The sequence below is a fragment of the Macrosteles quadrilineatus genome, unplaced genomic scaffold, assembly GCF_028750875.1.
Source record: "Macrosteles quadrilineatus isolate MER2022 unplaced genomic scaffold, UCM_ALF_1.0 Scaffold_1__1_contigs__length_201487025, whole genome shotgun sequence".
NCBI classification, from domain to species: Eukaryota; Metazoa; Arthropoda; class Insecta; order Hemiptera; family Cicadellidae; genus Macrosteles; species Macrosteles quadrilineatus.
The window spans coordinates 103,074,868-103,097,635 of record NW_026542594.1 but is presented as its reverse complement, the minus strand read 5'-3'; the positions used below and the strand labels follow the sequence as shown (position 1 = coordinate 103,097,635).

The following is a 22,768-nucleotide window of genomic DNA, read 5'->3' as shown; positions in this document are numbered from 1 at the left end:
GTTCCAAATTTGTAACTGGATGTCTAATTCAAAACAAGTACTTTCGAAAATTCCTGAAAACCTGAAAGCTAGTCATGCTAAACATTTGATGCCCGATACTCGACTTCCTACAGAACGAGTACTTGGATTATGGTGGGACGCTGAATCCGACTGCTTTGTGTTCCATCGCAAAGTCGAAAAACTTGAATTTCTTGAATCTGAGTATCCGACGAAACGAGAGATTCTTAAAGCAGCTATGTCAATTTTCGATCCTCTAGGTCTGATTGCCCCTACCACGGTAAAAGGGAGACTACTGGTTCAGGATATATGGAGAACAAAACTAGGTTGGGATGATGTTGTGACACCTGAACTTAGTCTGAAGTGGAAAGCTTGGATGGATGAAGTCAAAAGTCTTCGAACACTGAAAATACAAAGGTGCTACTTCAACACACGAGTTAGTGACTCAGTTGAACTTCACATATTTGTTGACGCAAGTGAAGAAGCTTTTGCTGCAGCTGCATATCTGCGTCAGGAGAACAAAGACACTTACGAAACGACATTGATCATGTCACGTGCCAAAGTGGCACCCATCAAGAACCTGACTATACCTAGACTGGAACTCCAAGCTGCCGTTTTAGGATGTAGAGTAGCTTCTGCTGCTGAACAAGATTTGGGTGTTTCAATCCAAAAGAAAACGTATTGGTCTGATTCTCAAACAGTCCTACACTGGATTAAGTCAGATCCAAAAAACTATAAACAGTTTGTCTCTAATAGAATTGGAGTAATCCAAGAACTTTCTTCGGTAGAAGACTGGAAATGGGTCCCGACAAAATTGAACCCTGCCGACTATGCGACTAGAAGCATAAAAAGATTCAATTCTGACATTCAAAACACATGGCTCCATGGTCCCCAATTTCTATCTTTAAACTGTGAACACTGGCCCGCACAACCACCGAACCTACAAGTAAAAGAAGACCATGAAACGAAACGCCAGTTTACCGGCTTACATGCAGATGTCGAAGCAAAAATAATTGACATTTCAAAGTTTTCATCATGGGAGAAACCGACTAGAATTGTTGCTTGGATTTTGAGATATGTCAATAACTTAAAATCGAGGTGCAAATCAAACGACAAAACTCAACTTCGATTTGGACCAATAGCCTACAACAGCATTGTCGAGCTGGAACCTAAAGAACTGAAAGCTGCCGAAGAAATTCTTTTGAAATCTGCACAGGATGAAACCTTTGGTGAAGAAAGGAAACTTTTGATGAGAAAGAAGTCTATTCCGAAGTCAAGCCGCATTTATTCATTCTCTCCATATTTGGATTGTAACAACATTTTAAGAATGTCATCAAGAACCTCAAACTCACCCGAACTGACAGAAGATCAGAAAAATCTTATAATATTGGATGGCCGACACTTTAGTTCGAGATTGATAGGACAAATGTATCATAATGAATGTTTCCATCAAGGTCTCGAGACAGTTGGGTGCAAGATAAGAGAAAAATTCTGGATAACAAATCTACGACCACTTCTAAAGAAAATTAAGAAAGAATGCATGAGGTGCAGATTGAATTGTGCGAAGCCTGTTCCCCCCCAAATGGCGCCTCTACCAGAATTCAGAGTAACAAGAACTAGCCACCCGTTCTTCTACACTGGAGTAGATTACTTCGGACCGATAGAAGTAACTGTAGGGAGGAGACACGAGAAACGTTGGGGAGTTTTGTTCACATGTTTGACAACTAGAGCTGTCCACTTGGAAGTTGCGCATTCTTTGAACACAGAAAGTTGTATCATGGCAATCCAACGTTTCATTAGCCGAAGACCCTGTCCATCGGAGATGTTCTCGGACAATGGGACAAACTTTGTTGGGAGTGACAAAGAACTCAGGAATGCTACTAAGTGTTTAAACAATGTCCACATTCAGAGGGTCATATCCAGACAAGGTATCAAATGGAACTTTATTCCTCCTCGAGCCCCACATATGGGCGGATGCTGGGAGAGACTCATCAGATCAGTTAAAACTGCATTAAAATTTGTCATGCGTTCCCAGTATCCTAAGGATGAAGAACTTCAAACCTTTCTTGTTCGAATAGAATTTATCATCAATTCAAGACCACTGACTAATGTACCAATTGACCCACTCGATCCAGACCCGCTCACTCCAAACCATTTCCTTAGAGACGCCTTCAAAATAGATATCAATGAAGACAAACTTTGCAGAAGGCAACTAACTCGAGTTAAGACCCTACTAGACAACTTTTGGAAAAGGTGGATTCATGAGTATTTACCCTGCTTGACAAGGAGGTGTAAATGGCATAAAAGAACTGTTCCACCTGAAGTTGACGACTTGGCAATAATCGTAGACGAAGACAACACACGTAACACCTGGCCCCTTGGAAGAATATCTGCCCTATACCCCGGTCGAGATGGACAAGTAAGAGTTGTTGACATCACAACACCAAAAGGTACTTTTCGACGTCCGATGACAAAAATTGCCATTCTACCTGAGGAGGGGAAAGATGTTAATGACTAATTTCATACATATGTATGACCATTGATTAATCCTTAGATTTCTGTTGTATGGTTTATTTGTGAAGATAAATTATCACATGTTTTTTAATATTGTTAAAATGAGTAAATAAATAGTTGTTGAAATGTACTGAAATTGACTATTCTCTTATTTTTGACTTTAATAATTGACAATTTAATAATGCTGCAGCTAATGGATGTAAAATATATCATGTTGAATACTTTGAGAAGCTGTGTTCATGTTCAATATAGAAACGTTTTAACATAAAGATCAGACTCATTAACTTTGATTTGAATGGGACAAACATTACTTACTTACTCTTACTCCCATCGCCATCGATACCCTAGAAGGGTTTTAGCCTCGCCAACAATTGCTTGCCATTCTTCCCGGACCTTTGCCTCATCTACTTCTGCTCATTGCTCATGCGATGACGATCTTCTCGCTGCCACACCACATTTTTTAGGCCTTCCAGGTGGTCTTCTCCTGTTCGGCTACCCTTCTCCTACTTCCTTCAATAGTGTTCCTGTATCCCTTCTCAAGACATGTTCTGCCCATCTTAGCCATCTAAATCTCACATGTGCTGAATATCATAATTGTAGGGTCTGTATAAATTTTGTAGGCTATTTCTTCATTATGCAAAATTCTTAACTATCCATTATTATTCACAGGACACATATCTTTCATAGTATTTTATTTTTAAAAAACATTGAGTTTTCTCTCTTTTTTTATTGAATATCCACATGTTGGCTCTATATCAAGAAACATTGCTGTTGAGAAATTTGGGACCATCCTGAAAATGTTCTTTTAGGACCTGTGTGTAAAAGATGGTTTGTAGAAATCACTATCATGAATAAGATAAATATTACTTGATTTGATTTGCTTTATCTGGTTTACATATTTTTTATCCAAAAGGATCTTAATATAATTATCATGTAGGTTAATGCTTTTCTGGTATGGAATGTTTACAAATATAGCTTTTTCCTAAATACATATGAATTAAGAGATATACACTGAACAATACTTGTATGATTACTTGTGTGACAAAACTGACTCTTTAGCTTTTTTTGAACAATATTTAGTTTTAAAATCAGGTTTAATAATAAGGTTTATATGTTCACAGGTGGAAGTTACACCCTCAATCGTTCCAGTGAAAATGAATATGTAGTGATTGGACCACAACTAGCACAATTAAATAGATTAGATCATATATGAAATTTAATTTAACTATATTATTTTTATAAAATTACCTACTTTTTATTACCTACTTCACTTCCTGACTTTTAGCAAATTTCTCCTTTACAAAAGAACAAGCCAATTTCCCCAATAGTAAGAAGCTATTACCATGGGTGGTTTGGTAAGATCTAGACCCCGAAACCGATTTACCTTTTTTATTTTGATGTCCTCAATGGTAAAAAACACTATTCGTTCAGATTTGTATATATATATGTGACCGTTAACAGGACAATTTAAGTAATTTTGGTCCGATTTTGAAAATTTAGCCTGAATGTGTAGGGTTGGATAAACTTGATTGAGTTTGCGAACCAGAAACATTGGGTAGTGGAAAAGGGGTGTTATAGGTTTTTTTTTTATGTTTCCAAATTGGTTTTTCAAAATGTCACCTTTGTAATGAAGTGTTTGAGAAGGCCAAGGTTTGGTAATGAAACATCGGCAGAAAAAACACCAAAGCACCAAGGAAAGGTGCTCATAGCCCAGTCAATAAAGGGACAAAATAGTGCTTTGTCGGAAGTAATTAGTGAAAGGCTGATTTTTCATGGATGTTAGTAGATCATATAAGGAACATTTTCTAAAAAGTCCCCGCCCCTCCCCCTCTTGCTTCCCCCCCTACCTGTTTAAGTGTATTTGTGTAAGCTTTTATCATTTTATGAATATTTCAGAAACAAACAGCAATAGAATATATTTTGTTTCACCATTTTAATCCTTACAATATTCTCTACAAAAGACGTTATTAGAGTGTAATCCATATATTCAGTAGTTTTCGTGTAATTTAAGTTTGAATGTAAATTTTTTCACTTTTAAATTTCAGTCTTCATCTGTTAAGTTGATTTGTATTGAAATTAGACGAGAGAGAGAAACCTGTTTTATATAAAAAGTTGGCGTATTTTTCAATCTTTAAAAGGATATGGGTTTTATGTATTTTAGTTGAAGCCAGTTGGCAGAATCAGTCCGAAAACGGGAGACGGCGTCGGGCGCAAGACCGCTCGCGGCGAGTATAGTTAGTCCAGTCAACCTGTGTTTTTAGGGGGAGAGGGAATTAGTAAAAAGCTGATTTTTCTCGTCGACTACTACCATTTAGACAAGAGTTCGGCCAAAAGTCCCCGCCCCTATCCCCCTTGCTTCCCCCCCTGTGCCCCCCTAAACATACAAAGTGTAAGAGTTACGTATATCACGTTTTTCTCGATTGTTAAACGACATATTGAATTGCAATTAGTAAAGTCTTTGTTATAAAATTTCATACAATCCTGTTCGTTAACTTTCATCGTAGCTGTTACCGTTTGGTCGTTATTTGTATAAATATGTAGAGATTTATATATTTTAAACATATATTTTTGTTGCCTTAACCTTTTTCGCTAACGTTTTATGAAAATATGTTTAGAACAAAAGTTGTAGCTGCTTTCATTAGCTTGAAATGCATAATAGTACTTACTTTAATGAAAATCCTTCGAGATTCAGGCGGTGTAATGCAGTGTGTGTACTCAATCAGTGGGTTTGATCTAGTTGGGGCTGGCGCGGAATACTATCATTGTAGTAATGTGGAGAATGTTTTTTTTACTTAAGATACACTATTGTACTATAAAAAACCCCCGATCGAAACCCCCATGTAAAGTTAATAACATTATTAAAGTTCATTTTTTTAAATTCATTAAAAAAAATTATTTAGTTTATTATTTAAAAAGCATGTAATTATTTTTTTAGGTATGTAGTATTTTTAAAGGATGTTATCTTTGAACAAAGATCTGGAAGTTAATACCCCTGCCGCAGCAAACCTGCAGACTAAGCAAATTTCCATTAACCTGATTGGATTTACACTAAAATGCCTCCATAAAAATAGCACATTTATTTCCTATTTAAATAGAATAAGTTTAACGAGTACTTAGGTTTGCTGCAACAGGGAGGATAAAAAAGATTTTTTTTATAAATTGATAATAGTTTAGTAAGAAATAAAAGTATTTTCTAAAATCGATCAAAATATGTTCATAAACAAGCAAACTACAACAGTTGACTTATCTATATCTATCTATCTATACTATTATATAAAAATCTAATGGTGTCTGTATGTGTATTACTAATAGGTGCAAAAACTACTGAACCCACTGGGCTTAAATTTTACAAAAATATAGCTACCATACCAAGGACCATTATAGGACTATTCACACTTCAATACTGACCGTGGACTTTGCCCCTTTGGCTTTAAAAGTTCTGTGGTGAGGATTTTAAAAGTAAATATTGATTGGTCTCCATGGCTGCAATGGGAATACTCACAATGTTTACATTTGCCTTGGCATTTCAATGTAAACAAGAACAAACTGCCAAATTGCATATCTCACAATTTAAGACAGCTGATCCAATGAAATAAAATATAATATTTCACATAGTTATGTGGTTGGTTTATTTAATCTAAAAGTTTATCAAAGGCCATTTATTCAAAAACTATGTCAATGATTATAGAAATAAAAACAAATATTCTAAAAGCGTTGCTCTATCAACTCAGGCTCTGCTTTCAATTTTTAAAGTGTCTTAAGTGTTATGAAAATAATGTTATTGATATATTTTCATGGAAACAGTAAGAAAATTACAATGTATAGATGTTTTGTATGAATTTGGAGGCTACTTTAAATAAATTCGAACTGCTTAACATGTGTTAGATTAACTTAACATAACTTGCACATCACATTGTTTTTTTTATATGTATATTTAAGTAAATTTAGTTATTGTGTTTTGCTAAACATATGCTTAAATTAAACTAAAGCATATCATCAATAACTAAATTGTACGTCGATTTTTGTGTTCTAAAATCTGTTGTATATGTGTATACAACAGTGTATACATATAGGCCTAATATTTAATTATCAAATGGTAATACAAAATACTCTTATTTTATCTTAACATAGCTTTAAGTTCAAATTTACTTTATTTGATAAATTTATTATTTGGGTATTGCCACACCACTGATTAAATTAAACCAAGGAAAATATCATAAAACTAAGCAGTACACAGTGTTCTTTTGTTTCTAAAATCAATGAAATATCTGTTGCTATGTTTACTTAATAGTAAGTGTGAAAATGTAAAGGCAATGGAGATGGAACTGATTAAAAGAACTGGTTTGTATAAGTTGTTTGTTGATATTTTTGTAGAGTAGAATCAGAGATGCAATGAAACATATACTGTATTTGCTATTACATTTTTTGGTCCTCGACGCTTTGATAATCATATTAGTTTTGTCTGCTGTCCTTAATGCAAAATTATTTGTTTAAAATTTTTTATAGTATAGATATAGTTTCTTTAATATTTTCAAAAGACTATTGATAAGGCACAACAATATTTCTAAAGCTTATAACAGCTGACTTAGTTTTGCTAATGATTTATTGTGAGTGAAGAAACTAAAGATGGAAGGATTTGTGATTTAATATGAAGAAGAGTGAAATTAAAAAAAAATGTTCATTTAAATTAATTAGTATTTTTGCATATTCAAAATTGAAATTTAAAATGTCAAAAATAAAGAAAAAAGACATGTAATTAAGGGAGATGAAGGTAAATCATGTATGTGAAAGTTTTATTCGAAGTCAGTGTTTCGCATATCAGCCTACACAATATTTAAAATTAATCAAAACCAAAATGGTGGAATCCACTACTTACCAGATTTAAAAGTCATAACTTAAACTTTTCTATTAAGGCCATAAAAGTTGAATTTTGTTTCTAAAAGCGTTGGCGGATATGTAACTATTATATGCAACAGATGTAAAGATTAAAATGTTACTATTTTGTGTCCTCTTCCCGTTGCAAAGCACGGGTACAACAGCTATTCTCCATAAGAATAACATGGGAATTTCAAAATTACAATTTTTTTGAATTTTCTCCGTAACAAATAGGCGCATAATAACGCTTCAATATACTAAATTATTTGTTTTTTTAAGCTCTACAAAATAGTTTAAAAAGAAATTGTGAAATTTTGTGTTTTTAGGATCAAAAATGGGAAAAACCTATTTTTACCCCATAAAACCCCCCATAAACCCCCGTTCCCATAGTCCGATCATGTTGGTTCACGAACTCATTCAAGTTTATCCCGCCTTACACCTTCAAACCAAATTTTATCAAAATCGGACAAAAATTACTCAAGTTATTGTGCGGATGGACACACACATATATATATATCTATAAATAGTAATATAAAAATTTGAACGAATGGTGTTTTTGGCCTCTGGGGACATCAAAATGAAAAAGTAAATCGGTCCCGGGCTTAGGTCTTACCATGAGACCTACGGTAATAGCTACTTCCCTATAGGGAAATTCGCTATAAATGTAATATACATCGAATTGAAATTGTTTATTCCCTTTGTAAACATTTCCTACAATCATGTCCAGTTAAATCTCGTTGTAACTGTTACTGGTTGTTTCTTATCCGTACAATAATGTAAAGATTAATATTTTTTGGACTTGTAACTTTTTTTGCAAAACTTTTAACGCCGTCATTTAATGAAAGAAAAAAATTGTAGCTGCTATCAGCTTTAAAATTATATATTGAAATGTGTACTTTATGGTTATGTAACGCCAGATATCAACCGTGAATGCATGGTGTGTGCTCTATTTTTATGTGGCGCTCCATAGCTGATCCGTTACAGCATTCGTGCTCGATGTTTCTACCCATTATTGTATTTTTCTCGATTTAAAAAATTTTAAGACACCAAAAAACCATGGGAAAGCAGTCGATTTAGTTCATAATTCAACTACTAAACAAACTATAAGTAAATGTATTGAAAAAAGGAAAATGTTTGGTGTGACTAGGTTAGGTCCATGCTAGAAGGATTTGTTTACCTTGTTATGCTATGTTTTTGAAACAACCCATTCAATCACCCAATACGTGTGCAGGTCGTGGTAGACCAGTTAACGATTTATTAAAAGAAAAATTCATACAAGTTTGTGATTTCATTGAGGAAAATTATGACTGCCAGCATAGCATTCCTAACCTTTTGCAATTGATGAAAAATATATCAGGCAGAGACCAGGTTTATGAAACGAAGTACTAAGTACTTTAAAACATTATTACTTAGTCACTTTCTTGAAAGACTTCTTATTAGACTACGAACATAAAAATAAATCCTCCATAGTTTGTTTAAGAGATAGGGTGGACAAGATTTTCTCTGAAACTTGGTACTCTTAAAATAAAAGGCATAACGATGATTAGATTAAGAGAATCGTTTCTACAGCTGCGGCTTTGATAAGACAAGAAATTAAAAACCGAGTGTATGATGACTCGTCTTACCCCAGTGTTGAAAATATAAGATCAGGGGGAAAGAAGTTGTAAGGGAAAAATTGCAATTCGATATATGAGTAATTCTTAACTTCAAATCATGATAATGCAATTATTTTGTTAAAAAATAACATCCTATAAAATTATTACGTACATATCAAATGATTTCATGCTTTTTAAATACAAAGGATAGAAATAAATTGTATTATCTGTACATGGGTTTTGTTTCGGTTGTTTTTTAGCGAATTCCTCATATAGGGATTAAGCTATTACTGTAGGTCTCGTGGTAAGACCTAGACCCGGGCCCGATTAACTTTTTCGTTCTGAGGCCCTCAGAGGCCAAAAACACCCTCCGCCGTTCAAATTCATAAATAAAATGTAAAATTTAAGATCATATATATATATATATGTGTGTGTGTGTGTGTGTGATATATATATGAGTCCTTTAGCGTGATAGCTCAAGCAAAAATGATCCGATGTTGATGAAATTTGACACGTATCAATTTACGTTTATTCGTACGAGTTTGCGAACCAGCATGATTGGACTTTGGGAATAGGGGTTTATGGGAGTTTGTATGGGGTAAAAGTCGGTTATTCCCATTTCCCCCCTAAAACCACAAAATATTAAAATTTCTTTACAAACCATTTTGTAGAGCTTAAAAAATTAATAATTTTGTATATTGTAGCAACGTTGTACGCCTAATGGTTACGGAGATAATTCATAAAAATTAGAATTTAAAATTCCCATTTTATTCTTATGGAGAGTAAAAAAACTGTTGTAGTTTGCTTGTTTATAGATATATTTTAATCAAATTTATTTATTTCATAAAAAGCTATCAACATTTCAATAAAAGAACACTCTTCAATACCTTGGCTGTAGCAGTAAACCTAATTATGCATTACAATAATTTGATCAGAAAATAATTCTGACAATTTTAAGGAAATGTTTTAGTAAATATCCAGCCAGGTAAATGAAAATCTTAGTCGCAGGTTTGCTGCGGTGGGGTATGGAGATAATGCAATAGTGTACCTTAAGTAAAACAAAAACACTCTTCATATTACAACAATGATAGTATTGCAACGCTGCGCCAGCCCCACTTTTCTCACTGATTGAGTATGCATACTGCATTACACCGGCTGAATCTCGCGGGATTTTCATTAAAGTAAGTACTATTATACATCATTTTGAAGCTAATGAAAGCAGCTACAACTTTTGTTCTAAACATATTTTGATACAACGTCAGCAAAAAAAGTTAAGGCGACAAAAGTAAAATTGTATGTTCAAAAATATATAAATCTTCACATTTTTATACAAATAACGACCAAACAGTAACAGCTACGAAGAAAGTTAACAAACAGGATTGTAGGAAATTTTATAACAAAGACAATAAAACTAATTGCAATTTAATATGTCGTTTAACAATCGAGGAAAACGTGATTTACGAAACCCTTACACTTTATATGTTTAGGGGGGCACAGTAGGGGAAGCAAGGGGGGTAGGGGTGGGGACTTTTGGCTGAACACTTGTCTAAATGGTAATAGTCGATGGGCAAAAAATCAGCCTTTCACTAATTACTTCCGACACAATCCCTTTATTGACTGGGCTATCAGTGACCTGAGGGAAAAGTACTGAGGGAAAGTGCTGAGGGAAAAGTGCCCAGTACTTCACCCCACCCTCCAAGCACCTTATGACCCAATATAAGGAGCATCCTTGGGGGACTTCATCAGTTGGGCCTCTGGGCCTGACCCCTGGTAGGGGCTATCGGTGGGGTATGCACTAGAGGTGTGTTGAGCTCGGTGCTTTCCGTCCCCGTACTAGAGGCGTGTTGAGCCCGGTGCAGCTGGTTAGCGTGTTAAGCCCCGGCATCCATTTTTATTTCAGTTTAAGTCCCCGGTGGCCAAAGGAGCTGCCTCCCGGCACCATGGATCCGTCTGGAGGGGGGTGAAGAGGCCTACCTCCACTACTAAAGAAGAGAGCCGTCTGGGAGGGACGGTAGTCGGCATCCGACAGTGAGACTGGCGACACCTTGAGGGGCTGCTGCGTTTGGGCTCAGGAAGGTGAGCCGCCCAGCACTACCCGAGATAGGGCATTCTGCATCCGATAACGGAACTGGCCACACCGACTGGAGCTGCTGTGTCTGGGTTATTAAGCCGCCCAGCATTTTTTGAGACAGAGCTAGTGGAATGACTGCAGGAGCCGTGACGATAGGGACTGAAGAGACGCTACAAAGGAACAGGTCGGGAAGGAGAACCGACGTGGGGGGAACCCAGGACAACAAAACAGGACAGAGGGGTCTCGAGCCGATTGACGAAGACGTCAAAGGACCGCCTAACGGATTGCCCTGGTCTATGGGTTCTCACTGTAGAAGTCAATTGTAAATATTGTATATAGTTTTGTAAATAGTACTGAGAACAATAAATGGTAAATAGTGTCAACAAGTGTTCAGTCAATCTGAGTCCTGAAAAACCCCGAAAAGGTCTAAAGCTGTGAAGTAAAGTAAAAGTCTGAGAAAGTACATTACACCTTTAAAACATGAAAATGCCCAATTATCATTACAGCCATGGTGTAAACAAATAATTATCCGTACTTATAATATATGAATAAAGTTTGCACACAATGATTTTAAAAACGGCTCCTAGGATTTCCTCTATTTTAAAATCACTTGATTTTTATGAAAACATAGATTAAATGTCCTCGACATACCAGTTTTATTTAGCTTTAGCCCTCCGAGTGTCCCTTGTTTTGGCCTTAATGTCTGCCTATTTTTTGCTCATTTGCAAGGTTTTATTAAAACGGATCTGAGAAGCTTGAAAACAATGTTAATTATACTGTTCTATATACCATTTTGTTTGGAAAATCATGGGCTTCAATATTATACATAGAACATAAGGAACATTTGTTTCAAAAAAAATTTTTAGGTAAAAAAAAATATTTTGGAAAATTTTCAAAAAAAAAAATAAGTTCGCGCTCAATGAAATTGTATAAATTATAGGCCTATAAATATTTGAAAATAGCCACTTTGTTCTAAATTTTATGAGGATTACAAATATATAATAATATAAGGAAGTAGATTTGCAAATAAATAAGTTATGGGCAAAAAACAGATTTCAGTACATAGCGTTTAGCTAAGAATGCATAGCCTAACCATAGCTAGGAATCTGGCTGATAATTTACATCAATATCACTACCTACTTCTTCAGGATCATCAACCAGCCCTTCAAAATCACTTAAATCTTCTTATAATGCACCACGTATATCACTACTTTTGATTTTTAACACTAAAACAATGATAAACGTAATAAAACACATCAGTCATCGGTCCGAGGGTAACCTAGCTGTTTACAAATACGCACATCAGCTGTCTGCTACAATTACGATCGGCTCGGAGAACATAAAGTGCTTAGAGACAGACCTCTGGAGAAAGCTTAGAATCTAACGAAAAGAACGATACCTAACTCGATCCAGTTCAATCAGATTTTGTCAGTCATAGAGCCTTCGCCGTAAACAGTGGTTTCCTCTACAATGATCACATGTTAAGTCCATGTTTCTTACTAAAAATAGAAGCACTTCGGCTAACATCCTCGTTCATCGTTTGTAGAAATCTTCATCTTGTAGGTGTCAACTCAGTTTTCTTTTGGGTGAAATATTTCAAATTGTCCAGGTTTTCTTGTATATTTCCATAGTAATGTGTATGCAAAACCAAATTCAAATAGTAAATATTTAATTTCAACCAAGTCAGTAGTTGTAGCACACCTTTCCTTGAATTGCAGCTAAAATATTAGCAGCAATTAAATTATCCATCTGATCATAATATAAACAAATATGTTCTTCAGAAGGATAACATGGGAACTTTAAAAGCCACTTGGGAAGAGCCCAAGAGACTTTTTCAAAATTATAACAGTTTGCACACCTACACACACTCTTTCTAATGTGAAGCGAATGGTCAAAATTGGTTAAGAAATGGCAGAAAAGTTAAATCCACAAATTTGAAATTTCGTGTTGACGTATTAATTAATACTAGCTGGGCCAGGTGTTGGCGGTGGATCACTGCAGGATGGTGTACTACACCTACGTGCAGTCGGTGCTCCAGTACAGAATTTTGGCTTGGGGTGGCGTCTCATCTGCTGTGCTGGAGCCCTTGTTTGTATCATAGAAATCTTTAACACGTTCGCTGCGGGTGGGTCAGTACTGACCCACGGCGATCGGATCACTCATGCTGCCGGGTCAGTACTAACCCACACTGCAGTGAATCAATATGTTGCTCAGTGCTAGCCTAGCGTCAGTCGAAGGTGGACCTACACCACGTTAGCGTGTAGTGTGTGACTTGCTTTGTTCACCGTTGAGTTGGTTCCCGCGTCTCGCTCCCGCCGTGGCGGCTGGGTCGGTACTAACCCACATTACTGTGAACGCCCCTCGCTTTGCTACTTTTTTGTGCTTTATGACGTCATATTCAATTTCAATTAATTTTTTAATTATTTTATTTCAATAATATTAACATTTTAAATCTTTTATATCTCTCATTTTTGTTTAATATTTAAATTTTGTATACTCCGGTTCTTGATGGGTCAGCACTGACCCATGTATATGACGTCACATTATGAAGTCATAATCAATTCCAATCAATTGATATACTATTTTATGTTGGTTATTTTATCATAATGACTACATATATCTTTAGAACATATATTTTTAGTGACATATATAATGTATTCAGTGGCATTTCCATTTTTTTCTGACTCTGGCTCCTGATGGGTCAGTACTGACCCATTATTATGACGTCACTTTTTGACGTCATATTCACTTCCGATCGTATTATATAATATTGTATTTCAATAAGGACACAAAAAGGAATGTTATACAACAATAAAGTTTTTTAGCAATACGATTCGATTTTATAATTTCCTTTAGCAGTGAACGTGTTAATAAAAAAAATTCTTAAAAAACCACTCCAATATCCAACAGATCAACTCTTTGTTGAATTTCCAGTATTGAATATTAGGCAACTGTTCATTAAATCACTATTACTGTTTATAAAGTCAAACAAGCAACAAATATTTACAGAAATATCACATTGTTATCCCACTAGAAACCGGATAAATTTTGGCTTTTGTTTACCTACATCATTCCCCAATTCCACTAACAAGAACGCTTTCTATCTAGCACATGTTTTATACCGTAACCTTCCATCAGACATTATCGAGGCAGAGGGTAGCAGTGTTGCTGTGTACGAACGCAGGAATGGCGAGTGGCTCGCGCGTATCGGGTGGGCGGCTGCATACAGTCTGTTTACAATTTTTACGTTTACTGGACTCAGTACGTTGGTGACGATGGAAGGACCTTTCCACGTTTGAGTTAATTTGTGAGATACTTCATTTGCTTTATTGCTTGGTACGAACCTTCTATACAACACCAAATCGTTTTCTTTGAACGGCGATGGTTTCCTATTTTTATTATATCTGGCGCTACTCTTACGATGGGCTGACTTGATATTTTCGACGATCTGCGTGATATAATCCTCTGTGACGTCAGTATTATTTTCCTGATCAATACCCCATTGTAATTGTAATGGATGATTGATTTTTCGTCCCAAGAAAATTCGCGCAGGTGTCGCTTTGGTCGTTTCATGGACGGCTAAATTTAAACCCATGTTTAAAAATGCGATATTTTCATCCCATCGCTTTTGTGTTTGCGAATGAAATATTTTTAATGCTATTTTTAAATTACGATTGACTCTTTCTGACTGGTTTGAATTTGGCCTCGCTACGGAGGTATTGATGTGTTTGATTCCTAAACTGAACGAAAAACTTTTAAACATTACTGATTTGAAAATAGATGCGTTGTCTGAAACTATTATTTCTGGGAAACCGTGTTGAGTAAAGATTTTTTTCTCTTAACGCCGCAATAATCGTTTTGGTGTTTGCTTTTCTCAATGGAATAATCCAACTAAACTTCGAAAATGTATCAACACAAACCAATGCATACATGTTTCCGTTGGCAGTCCGTATCAATGGACCAAACGTGTCGATATGCAGTCTCACGAAACATTTCTCGGGAGGTTTAGAATTCAATTCATCAAACCAATGTTTAACGCTTGAGCTGACTTGGACAGCTGGCACAGGTTACATGATTGGACAAATTGCTTAACCTCGTCGAAAATTTTCTCCCATGTGAATTCTCGTGTAATTCGAGCTATTGTCTTTTTAATTCCCAAATGAGCTGATAAAGAGATGTCGTGAAAATATTTCATTAGCATCGATCTCATGTGAGTTGGAACAACGATTTTAGACGGAACTCTGGGATATTTTTTGTAATAGTAATATACCCTTTTTTAATAAATAGTTCGGTACATCAATTCCATCTTCTATACTGTTTATGATGTTAAGAAGTTGTAGGTCTTCGCGCTGTTTTAAACTTAACGACTCAAAAGTTTCGGGGAAATGTTGTAAGAAAAATATTTTTTCGGTGGCTACATCATTTTGTGGCGCGGGAGTTCCAGACGATTGTGGATCGTTGACCTTGAACATCCGGCTTAGCGCGTCGCTGACTATATTTTGTGTGCCTTGGCAATGCTAGATTTTTAGACATGGAAATTGTGAAAATCTGAGTTGTAATTGATCTGTATTGATCTGTATCTGCATATGTATTAGGCGTGTTGGATAAAACTTCAGTCAATTCTGCAATTCAGTCAACTATTGGAATTTTGTCTAATTGGCTATGTTTCAAGGGTGTTTACAATCGGTAAACAACAATCGGAATTTTGTCTACCTGTGGCGACAACAATGTCATGTGACGGTGTTGATTCATTATTCTGATCATTCGTAGCATTTACTTTGATTAATTGCTCTAAATTCCTTCTTTCCATTCTACTATCAGCTGTCGTATTAAACTCTGGTCCAAATTGTCGTGGCATTTTCTCGCTAGGTAACAATTTAAAAGACGTTAAATATCTCTGCTTTACGAAAAACTAGCGATTTATGACGACAAACAACAATTGACAATTTACAACACAATAGACAGTAACAATAACAATAAAAATTTAATAGTTTAGTATGAAATAAATGCATTTTTCAAATGCTTCAAAATATGCTCATAAACAAGCAAACAACACCAGTTTAATTACTCTCCATAAGAATAACATGGGAATTTTAAATTTAAATTTTTTCAAAAATTTTCTCCATAACCATTAGACACATAATAACGCTTTAATGTACTAAATTATTTGGTTTTTAAGCTCTACAAAATGGTTTGGAAAGAAATTGCTAAATTTTATGTTTTTAGGGCCAAAAATGAGAAAAACCAATTTAATTTTTACCCCCTAAACCCATTAACCCATTTGACCCCCATTAACCCCATTTTACCCCCCCATAAAGCCCCGTTCCCATGGTCCGATCATGCTGGTCCTATTCATCCTTCTTCATGGGCCCGAAGTCCATTGCGCTACCAACATAGCTACCGACTCACTTTGGTTTAATTAATGATTTTATTATTACAATTGGCTTATAAAATCTTAAACGCTAAACCTAAATTAATGCAGTTCTTAACACTCGCACCAAACACACATGGCGACTGGCCTAATTTCACACACTCACGACACGATGTGCACCCCTACATATTGCAGTTTTACTAACTGACTCACAAACCCCTATTTCAGAAATATCATGAGTCACCCAAAACCAGACTTGTTAACAGATTTGTTTGTTTATAAACATTGTCATAATCAGATGAAATCTTCAAATATCTAGGTCGAGTTTGGTATCATTTTTCATAACTTTTTTAGTAGATTTCAAATATAATTTAAAAAGTGTTAAATTATCATTCTGTTAAGAAATAGTACCAGTGTATAAATACATCCAGTAGGTGACTCATCACCTAGGCAGCGAGGGATTATAGGTGTGGGCTCAGGTAGTCCCGTCCATCAGCCAACTTGAGTTAGACAAAGTATAAAATAACCTGATGACAATAAAACCACTTATAATTAGGCCTAGTTATTACGTTTTGGTGAAATAAAAACCCTTTATATATCGTTGTTAAACAAGAAGTTTACAAAAATTTATTGCTGTTACAGAAAATAAGAAGTATACAATTAGAAGTTTTTAACAGAAGTAAGAAGTAGATCTTAAATGAACAAAATAATATCATACACAAATTTTCTTTAAATGTTATGATTGCAGTTTTTTTATTTTATTTTTTTATCAAGAATATTGATATTACTGCGTGTTAGTTTTAATTTCCATGACTAACATAATGCTGAAATGCCTAAATATAGATTTTTTGTTTGAAAATTGAATCCATCCGTAAATGGTATAAAGAAAAATGAGGGGGAGTGAGCTGGTGTAGTGGTAGAGTTTGGGGCTTTGGAGCCCAATGTCCTGGGTTCAAATCCCGCCAATCACCAATGAATTTTATCTATGTAATAAATTATTACATAGATAAAATTCATTATTATTAATTATTACTTATTAATTATATTACTTATTATTATTAATTATTACTAATAATTCAACGGCCCTCTAGGCCTGAAGTAATCCGTAAAACAGTTCTGGGCTAGAACCTAGCGTCCTAAAATGTTAAAGTACATTAAAAAAATTCACAAATGAGGAATGTGGTTTGATATTTTTCAGCTCAATATATTTTCTAATAATAAACATTGACAGAGATATTTAGATAGTATAGTATAACAAGTTAAACTTGATCAAAAGATAATACATATGGAATAGAATATGGGAGTTTAAAAACTGAAATTAGTAGTACTCTCTATCTGCGCCTAGATTCAAATGCTATATTATATGGTAAATTGAAGAAATATTATTGATGGGTCGATTCCAAAATTTATCGATTCCCGATACCGATACTATTTTTTTTATAGTTTTACCAAATTGTCTGAATAGATTGGCTACACCATCTTTATATCCTTCCATTGAGTATTTTTGAGGTAATAGGGTGTTTTTCAAGTAAAACAAATTATACAACAATGAAACATTATAAATGGCCAATTTAATTTTTAAATCTTTCTAAACAAATTAAATAACTCAAATGAAGATCTAACAACAAAATCAAAAATAAAATGTTATTATAGAGGTGTGCCAGCTTTATATATTCAGTCAAGCCAAACTAGAGGTAATTTTGTGATGATCTACAGTGGTCAAGAAGATATCGTCATCGTCTTCTGGAATCACTGCAAAATCTTAATAATTTCCTTAATTACAAAAATCATCACCGTCTTTTGAGGAAAAATTATGAACATCTTCTGCGACCGTGTAAACATGATCATCGTCATCCGCGATAGCGACAAAATCATGAACATCTGCGGCTGTGTAGATATCATCATACACTCCCGCGGAAACGGAAACACCATCGTCGTCTTGCACAATCGCGGAAAAATCATTAAACATTGCCGCGGCTGTGTAGACATCATCATTGACTCCCGTGGTCCCCGAAACGTCATTGTTGTCATCCGTGATCGCGGCAAAATCGTTAACATCTTCTCGGCTGTGTAGACATCAGTTTAACGTGATTGTGGCAATATCATGAACATCTCCCGCAGCCGTGTAGCATCACCGTCTCCCAGAAACACCATCGTAGTCTTGCGAGATCATGGCAATAGCGTTAATTTTCTGATCGCGCAGGCATGACGGTATCGGTATCGGAATCGACTTTTGCCGATTGGTTCTCAATACTGATACCAACGTCCAAGTATCGGTGGTATCGAGAATGAACAGATCCCTAAAATATATAAATAACTTGAGAATGAACAGATCCTTAAAATATATAAATAACTTACTGATCATATAAAAAGATCCCAACATAAAATACATATATAACAAATATACATTAAAAACTGTCTTTTTTGTTTAAATTAACACTGTACATGTACCACATATCCTCCAAATGCTAGCGACTTTTTACTGTATTTTTTTAACAGAGATTAGCAACCTTAATAATCTAATATTGTGTGTTCACAAGAGATATTTGGCTTCATTGTGCAACACAGGTAGACCAGTAAAATACTATTAAAAATTAAAAAGAAACTTGTATTTCCTATGTGAAATCCTGAAAGTTTTTTTAGAATATTTATACTTTTTTATATTGGATAGGAAATCAATACATACATACTCGCCAATAGGGAACAAAAAATGGGAGACTACTAAACAGTTTCATAATAAAATTGGATATTAAAAAAGATTTTTTAAGGAAAGATTTGCAAATAAATAGAGTGTGTTAAACTCCCTATTGTGTGCTACTTGACTTATCTCTGCTTGAGTAAATCTTTAGACATATTTTCTATTGTTGGGATGATATAGCAAGATTCTTGTCACAAATTGACTTTGAATCAATTAAATTACCACCAAGAACTGACCCAGTTTGAAGTTTTAAAATCCCTTTGATAAATGTAAAAAAATAGTACTTAACATTTTAAAATAACTCTTTTACAATTAATTCTAATATATCTTATAACTATCTTGAATTTTCTGTTATTTGTGAAAAGTACAAAATGGTAATATATGAAATAACTAAAATATGCAAATATAGAAATCCCAAATATGACACTGAGTCATTATCAAAACTAAGAGCCTTATTATGCGCGGCCACTCGAGTGGCGCGCGAACATGACTGCTCAAAGGCCACTTTTAGCGGGCTATTTTATCATATGGAGCTTATTAAGCGACGCGACTGCAGTGGCGAGACACGCGACTGTCGGGTCACCAGCAGGCCATGTTCTCATATGCTGTTAATTACGCGCAGCCACAGTAGCGGGCCACAGCGGGCCCTACTCTCTGCCCTCGCCTCGGTCCTGATTTTTGTTTCAACATTTTATTTTATTAATTCTATTATCTATATATTAATAAATATTAGTTTTCTTTTCCGAGTCGGTTTGGCTCTTCTACCTGACTGATTTTCATAATTTTGGTCTTAAATTAAAGGTATTCACGAACATATTTGCCACCAAGCATCATCATTCATGTATCTACTGTATTACTCGACTTAAAAAATTAATCCGAATTAGTCTTAAAATAGGCTACCCCTCAAAACAAAGGCTTTCATTTGAGATGTTGACCATTTAAATCAGTTAAGTTCAAGATACTGTCTCTGTATTACTCAATTATTACCATTATTGTGAATTTTATGTTGACCCTGGGAACGCCAAGTTTTGCTGCTAATATTGTAGGCCTATTAATATTATGATTATATCAAATCAAAACCATTTTAATATTTAATTTAAGGTAAATGCTAGCCTCTCCTTAGCTGAACAAAAATATTCATTTTCTTATGCGATACGGATAAGTCGCCTTCTTTTCTTCCTAAAAGGTTATCAAAAGAACGTCTCGTCTCCGGAAAACAACCAAAATACATCATGTCATCCTCTCTGAGATCATTGTAATTAATTCAACATTCAAATTGAAGACAAACAATTAAAGATATTTAATGCTTTAATAAACTAACATTCACTACACATCAGAACAATATAACTCACTAGTAAATATTATTTTCTCCATGACAACAAGAATCAATAAAAATCCTCCAAAGATAAACAAGTAAAAATGTCCACATTATCAAACAGCTGATAACTAATTTATATCACAAGCTCACGCCCCCGTGGTGTCAACACCAGCACGACGGACATCAGCAATATGGTGTGGCATACCATCAACCTCTACGCTGGTTTGTGAGAGCTGCCGTGAGACCACACCAGGCTTCCATCTCGTAGTACATAGAGAGTTTTTAGGCTTGACAAACACAGGTTCATCAGGTGAAAACTCAGTTCTTAGTTGCTCATCACAATTTACAGGTTCGCACTTAGCCTACACCTCCACCTGTAGCAGAACAATTTAGAGCTTGGTGCCGACTCTTCATACAAATCTTCTTTTGGTGTTAAATTAAACCAATATACCATTTCTTGAACACTTCTTCTGGTTCTTGTTGCCATTCTCTTTATCATTCTATGGTTTCTTTCAACGATTCCATTGCCGGACGGACCGTTTACACACCTAAAACGACAGATAACTCCCCATTCCTCACATATTTGTTCAATTTGTTTACATCTGAATGTTGCACTATTGTCCATTAATAGTTCTTGGGGTGGACCTCGTTCTGAAAACAGTTCAAGTAAGATTTTTACTACCTGTTCTTTAGTCTCACTTGAGATCCGTCGCCAAATGCAAAACCGACTCGGACCACAATCTATAATCGTAAGAAATTTATATGACCCATGGTGAGTAACATCAATCGCAAGCCTGTACCAATTCTTGTCGCAATCCAAGTGCCCCGGCTTCCATTTTATGGGGGATGGATCAACAGATAAACATTCTTTGCATGATTTCACTACGCAGTCAATGTCCTGTTTGCTAAACTCAACGTCTTGGTAACAACGCCTGACTGTGAAAAGAGTCCGATTAACACCAAAGTGATGCAGACCATGGATTCTTTTGACCAACTTTTGTTTATCCCCATCCTCTTCTTCACCCATCATTGCAATACTGGTCTTTTCCTCCTCTCTTGCCAACCACTTTTTAGGAACTCTCGTCAGGCGATCTGCTTTGTTAAATTGCGATTTAACCAGACCCATCCTCACCTTAAGGCCACATTCTGATTTGAGGTCTTTTAACAAACCCAACCGTCTTCTTACAAGAGCTTCACCCATCCCATGTGTTTTAATATGTCGGTCTCCTGTTAGTATGGATGTTACCCAAGCATAAACTGTGGCCGAAATAGCTTGTAATTAATTCAACATTCAAATTGAAGACAAATAATTAAAGATATTTAATGCTTTAATAAACTAACATTCACTACACATCAGAACAATAAAACTCACTAGTAAATATTATTTTCTCTATGACAACAAGAATCAATAAAAATCCTCCAAAGATAAACAAGTGTGACGGCCCCAAAAATTCCCAGACCCATTACTACATATCAGTTGGGGAGGTTTTTGTTACACCCTCAGGAAACCCTGTCAGTACCGTCACAAAAGCTTTGCTTTATTTCAAATATAAAAAGAGGGTTTGTAATATTGGACTGTTAACCTCCCAGCTTTCTGTGTCAGCCAGTTGCTTCACCATGGAATATTCCGTCAGCATGGCTCAGCGCTAGGCCGGCCAACGTTCTCGGAAAATGTAACGCGCATGGCTGGAATTTGCTGATGCAGCTAAGCAAGTCGCTCGATGAAATCAGTTAATGCGCAGCTATAGTTTGCCTAATGCCCCGATGAATCGTTAGGCAGCAGCACTGTCCGGGGCTTGCACTGACGTCACGCAGCATAGCCGCAACGCGATTGGCTGGTTCCCCTCCACGCCCAACTCTGGGCTATGGGCAGAGCGCACACTCAGTTGAGTTAGTATAAATTCTAAATTCAATTAAATCGGTCATGTAAGTTACGTCGCCTTTCCCCATAGCCTCCTCGGGAGGCTATGTTCCCCAATAACTTATTTGTGTTGTATTTGTAAACTAAACATAAATAGATTCCATACAGCAAGTCGGAAGCTAAATACATTATTATTGTTTTGCTATAAGTTGAGTCCAATAAATTATTTATTCGTAGCGCATTTTTTGTTGTTTCATTCGGCAACCTGTCACACAAGTAAAAATGTCCACAATATCAAACAGCTGATAACTAATTTATATCACAAGCACAATCATCATATAAAAACTGAAAAATACCTCTGAAGGTCTTACTTTTAGTAACGGATTGACTTCCAATACTTTTCTTTCGTCTACGTTTGCGACGCTTAATTAAAAGTAAAATAAGTAGTTCAGCTTCTTTACTTATTCA

At 35.4% G+C, this 22,768-nt stretch overlaps 2 protein-coding genes across 2 annotated transcripts in view; one reads left to right on the top strand and one right to left on the bottom strand.

The window, feature by feature from the left end:
* The window catches only part of LOC129001541 (putative ammonium transporter 1), a 49,032-nt gene extending 45,269 nt beyond the window's left edge, over window positions 1-3,763 (top strand). The window contains exon 12 of the mRNA XM_054428907.1: window positions 3,633-3,763. Within this exon, the coding sequence (XP_054284882.1) occupies window positions 3,633-3,724 (92 nt within the window). The 3' untranslated portion in view covers window positions 3,725-3,763. The remainder of the gene's footprint in view (window positions 1-3,632) is intronic.
* The window catches only part of LOC129001622 (josephin-like protein), an 85,105-nt gene that overhangs the window by 19,383 nt on the left and 42,954 nt on the right, over window positions 1-22,768 (bottom strand). The gene's annotated exons all lie outside the window — the stretch shown is intronic.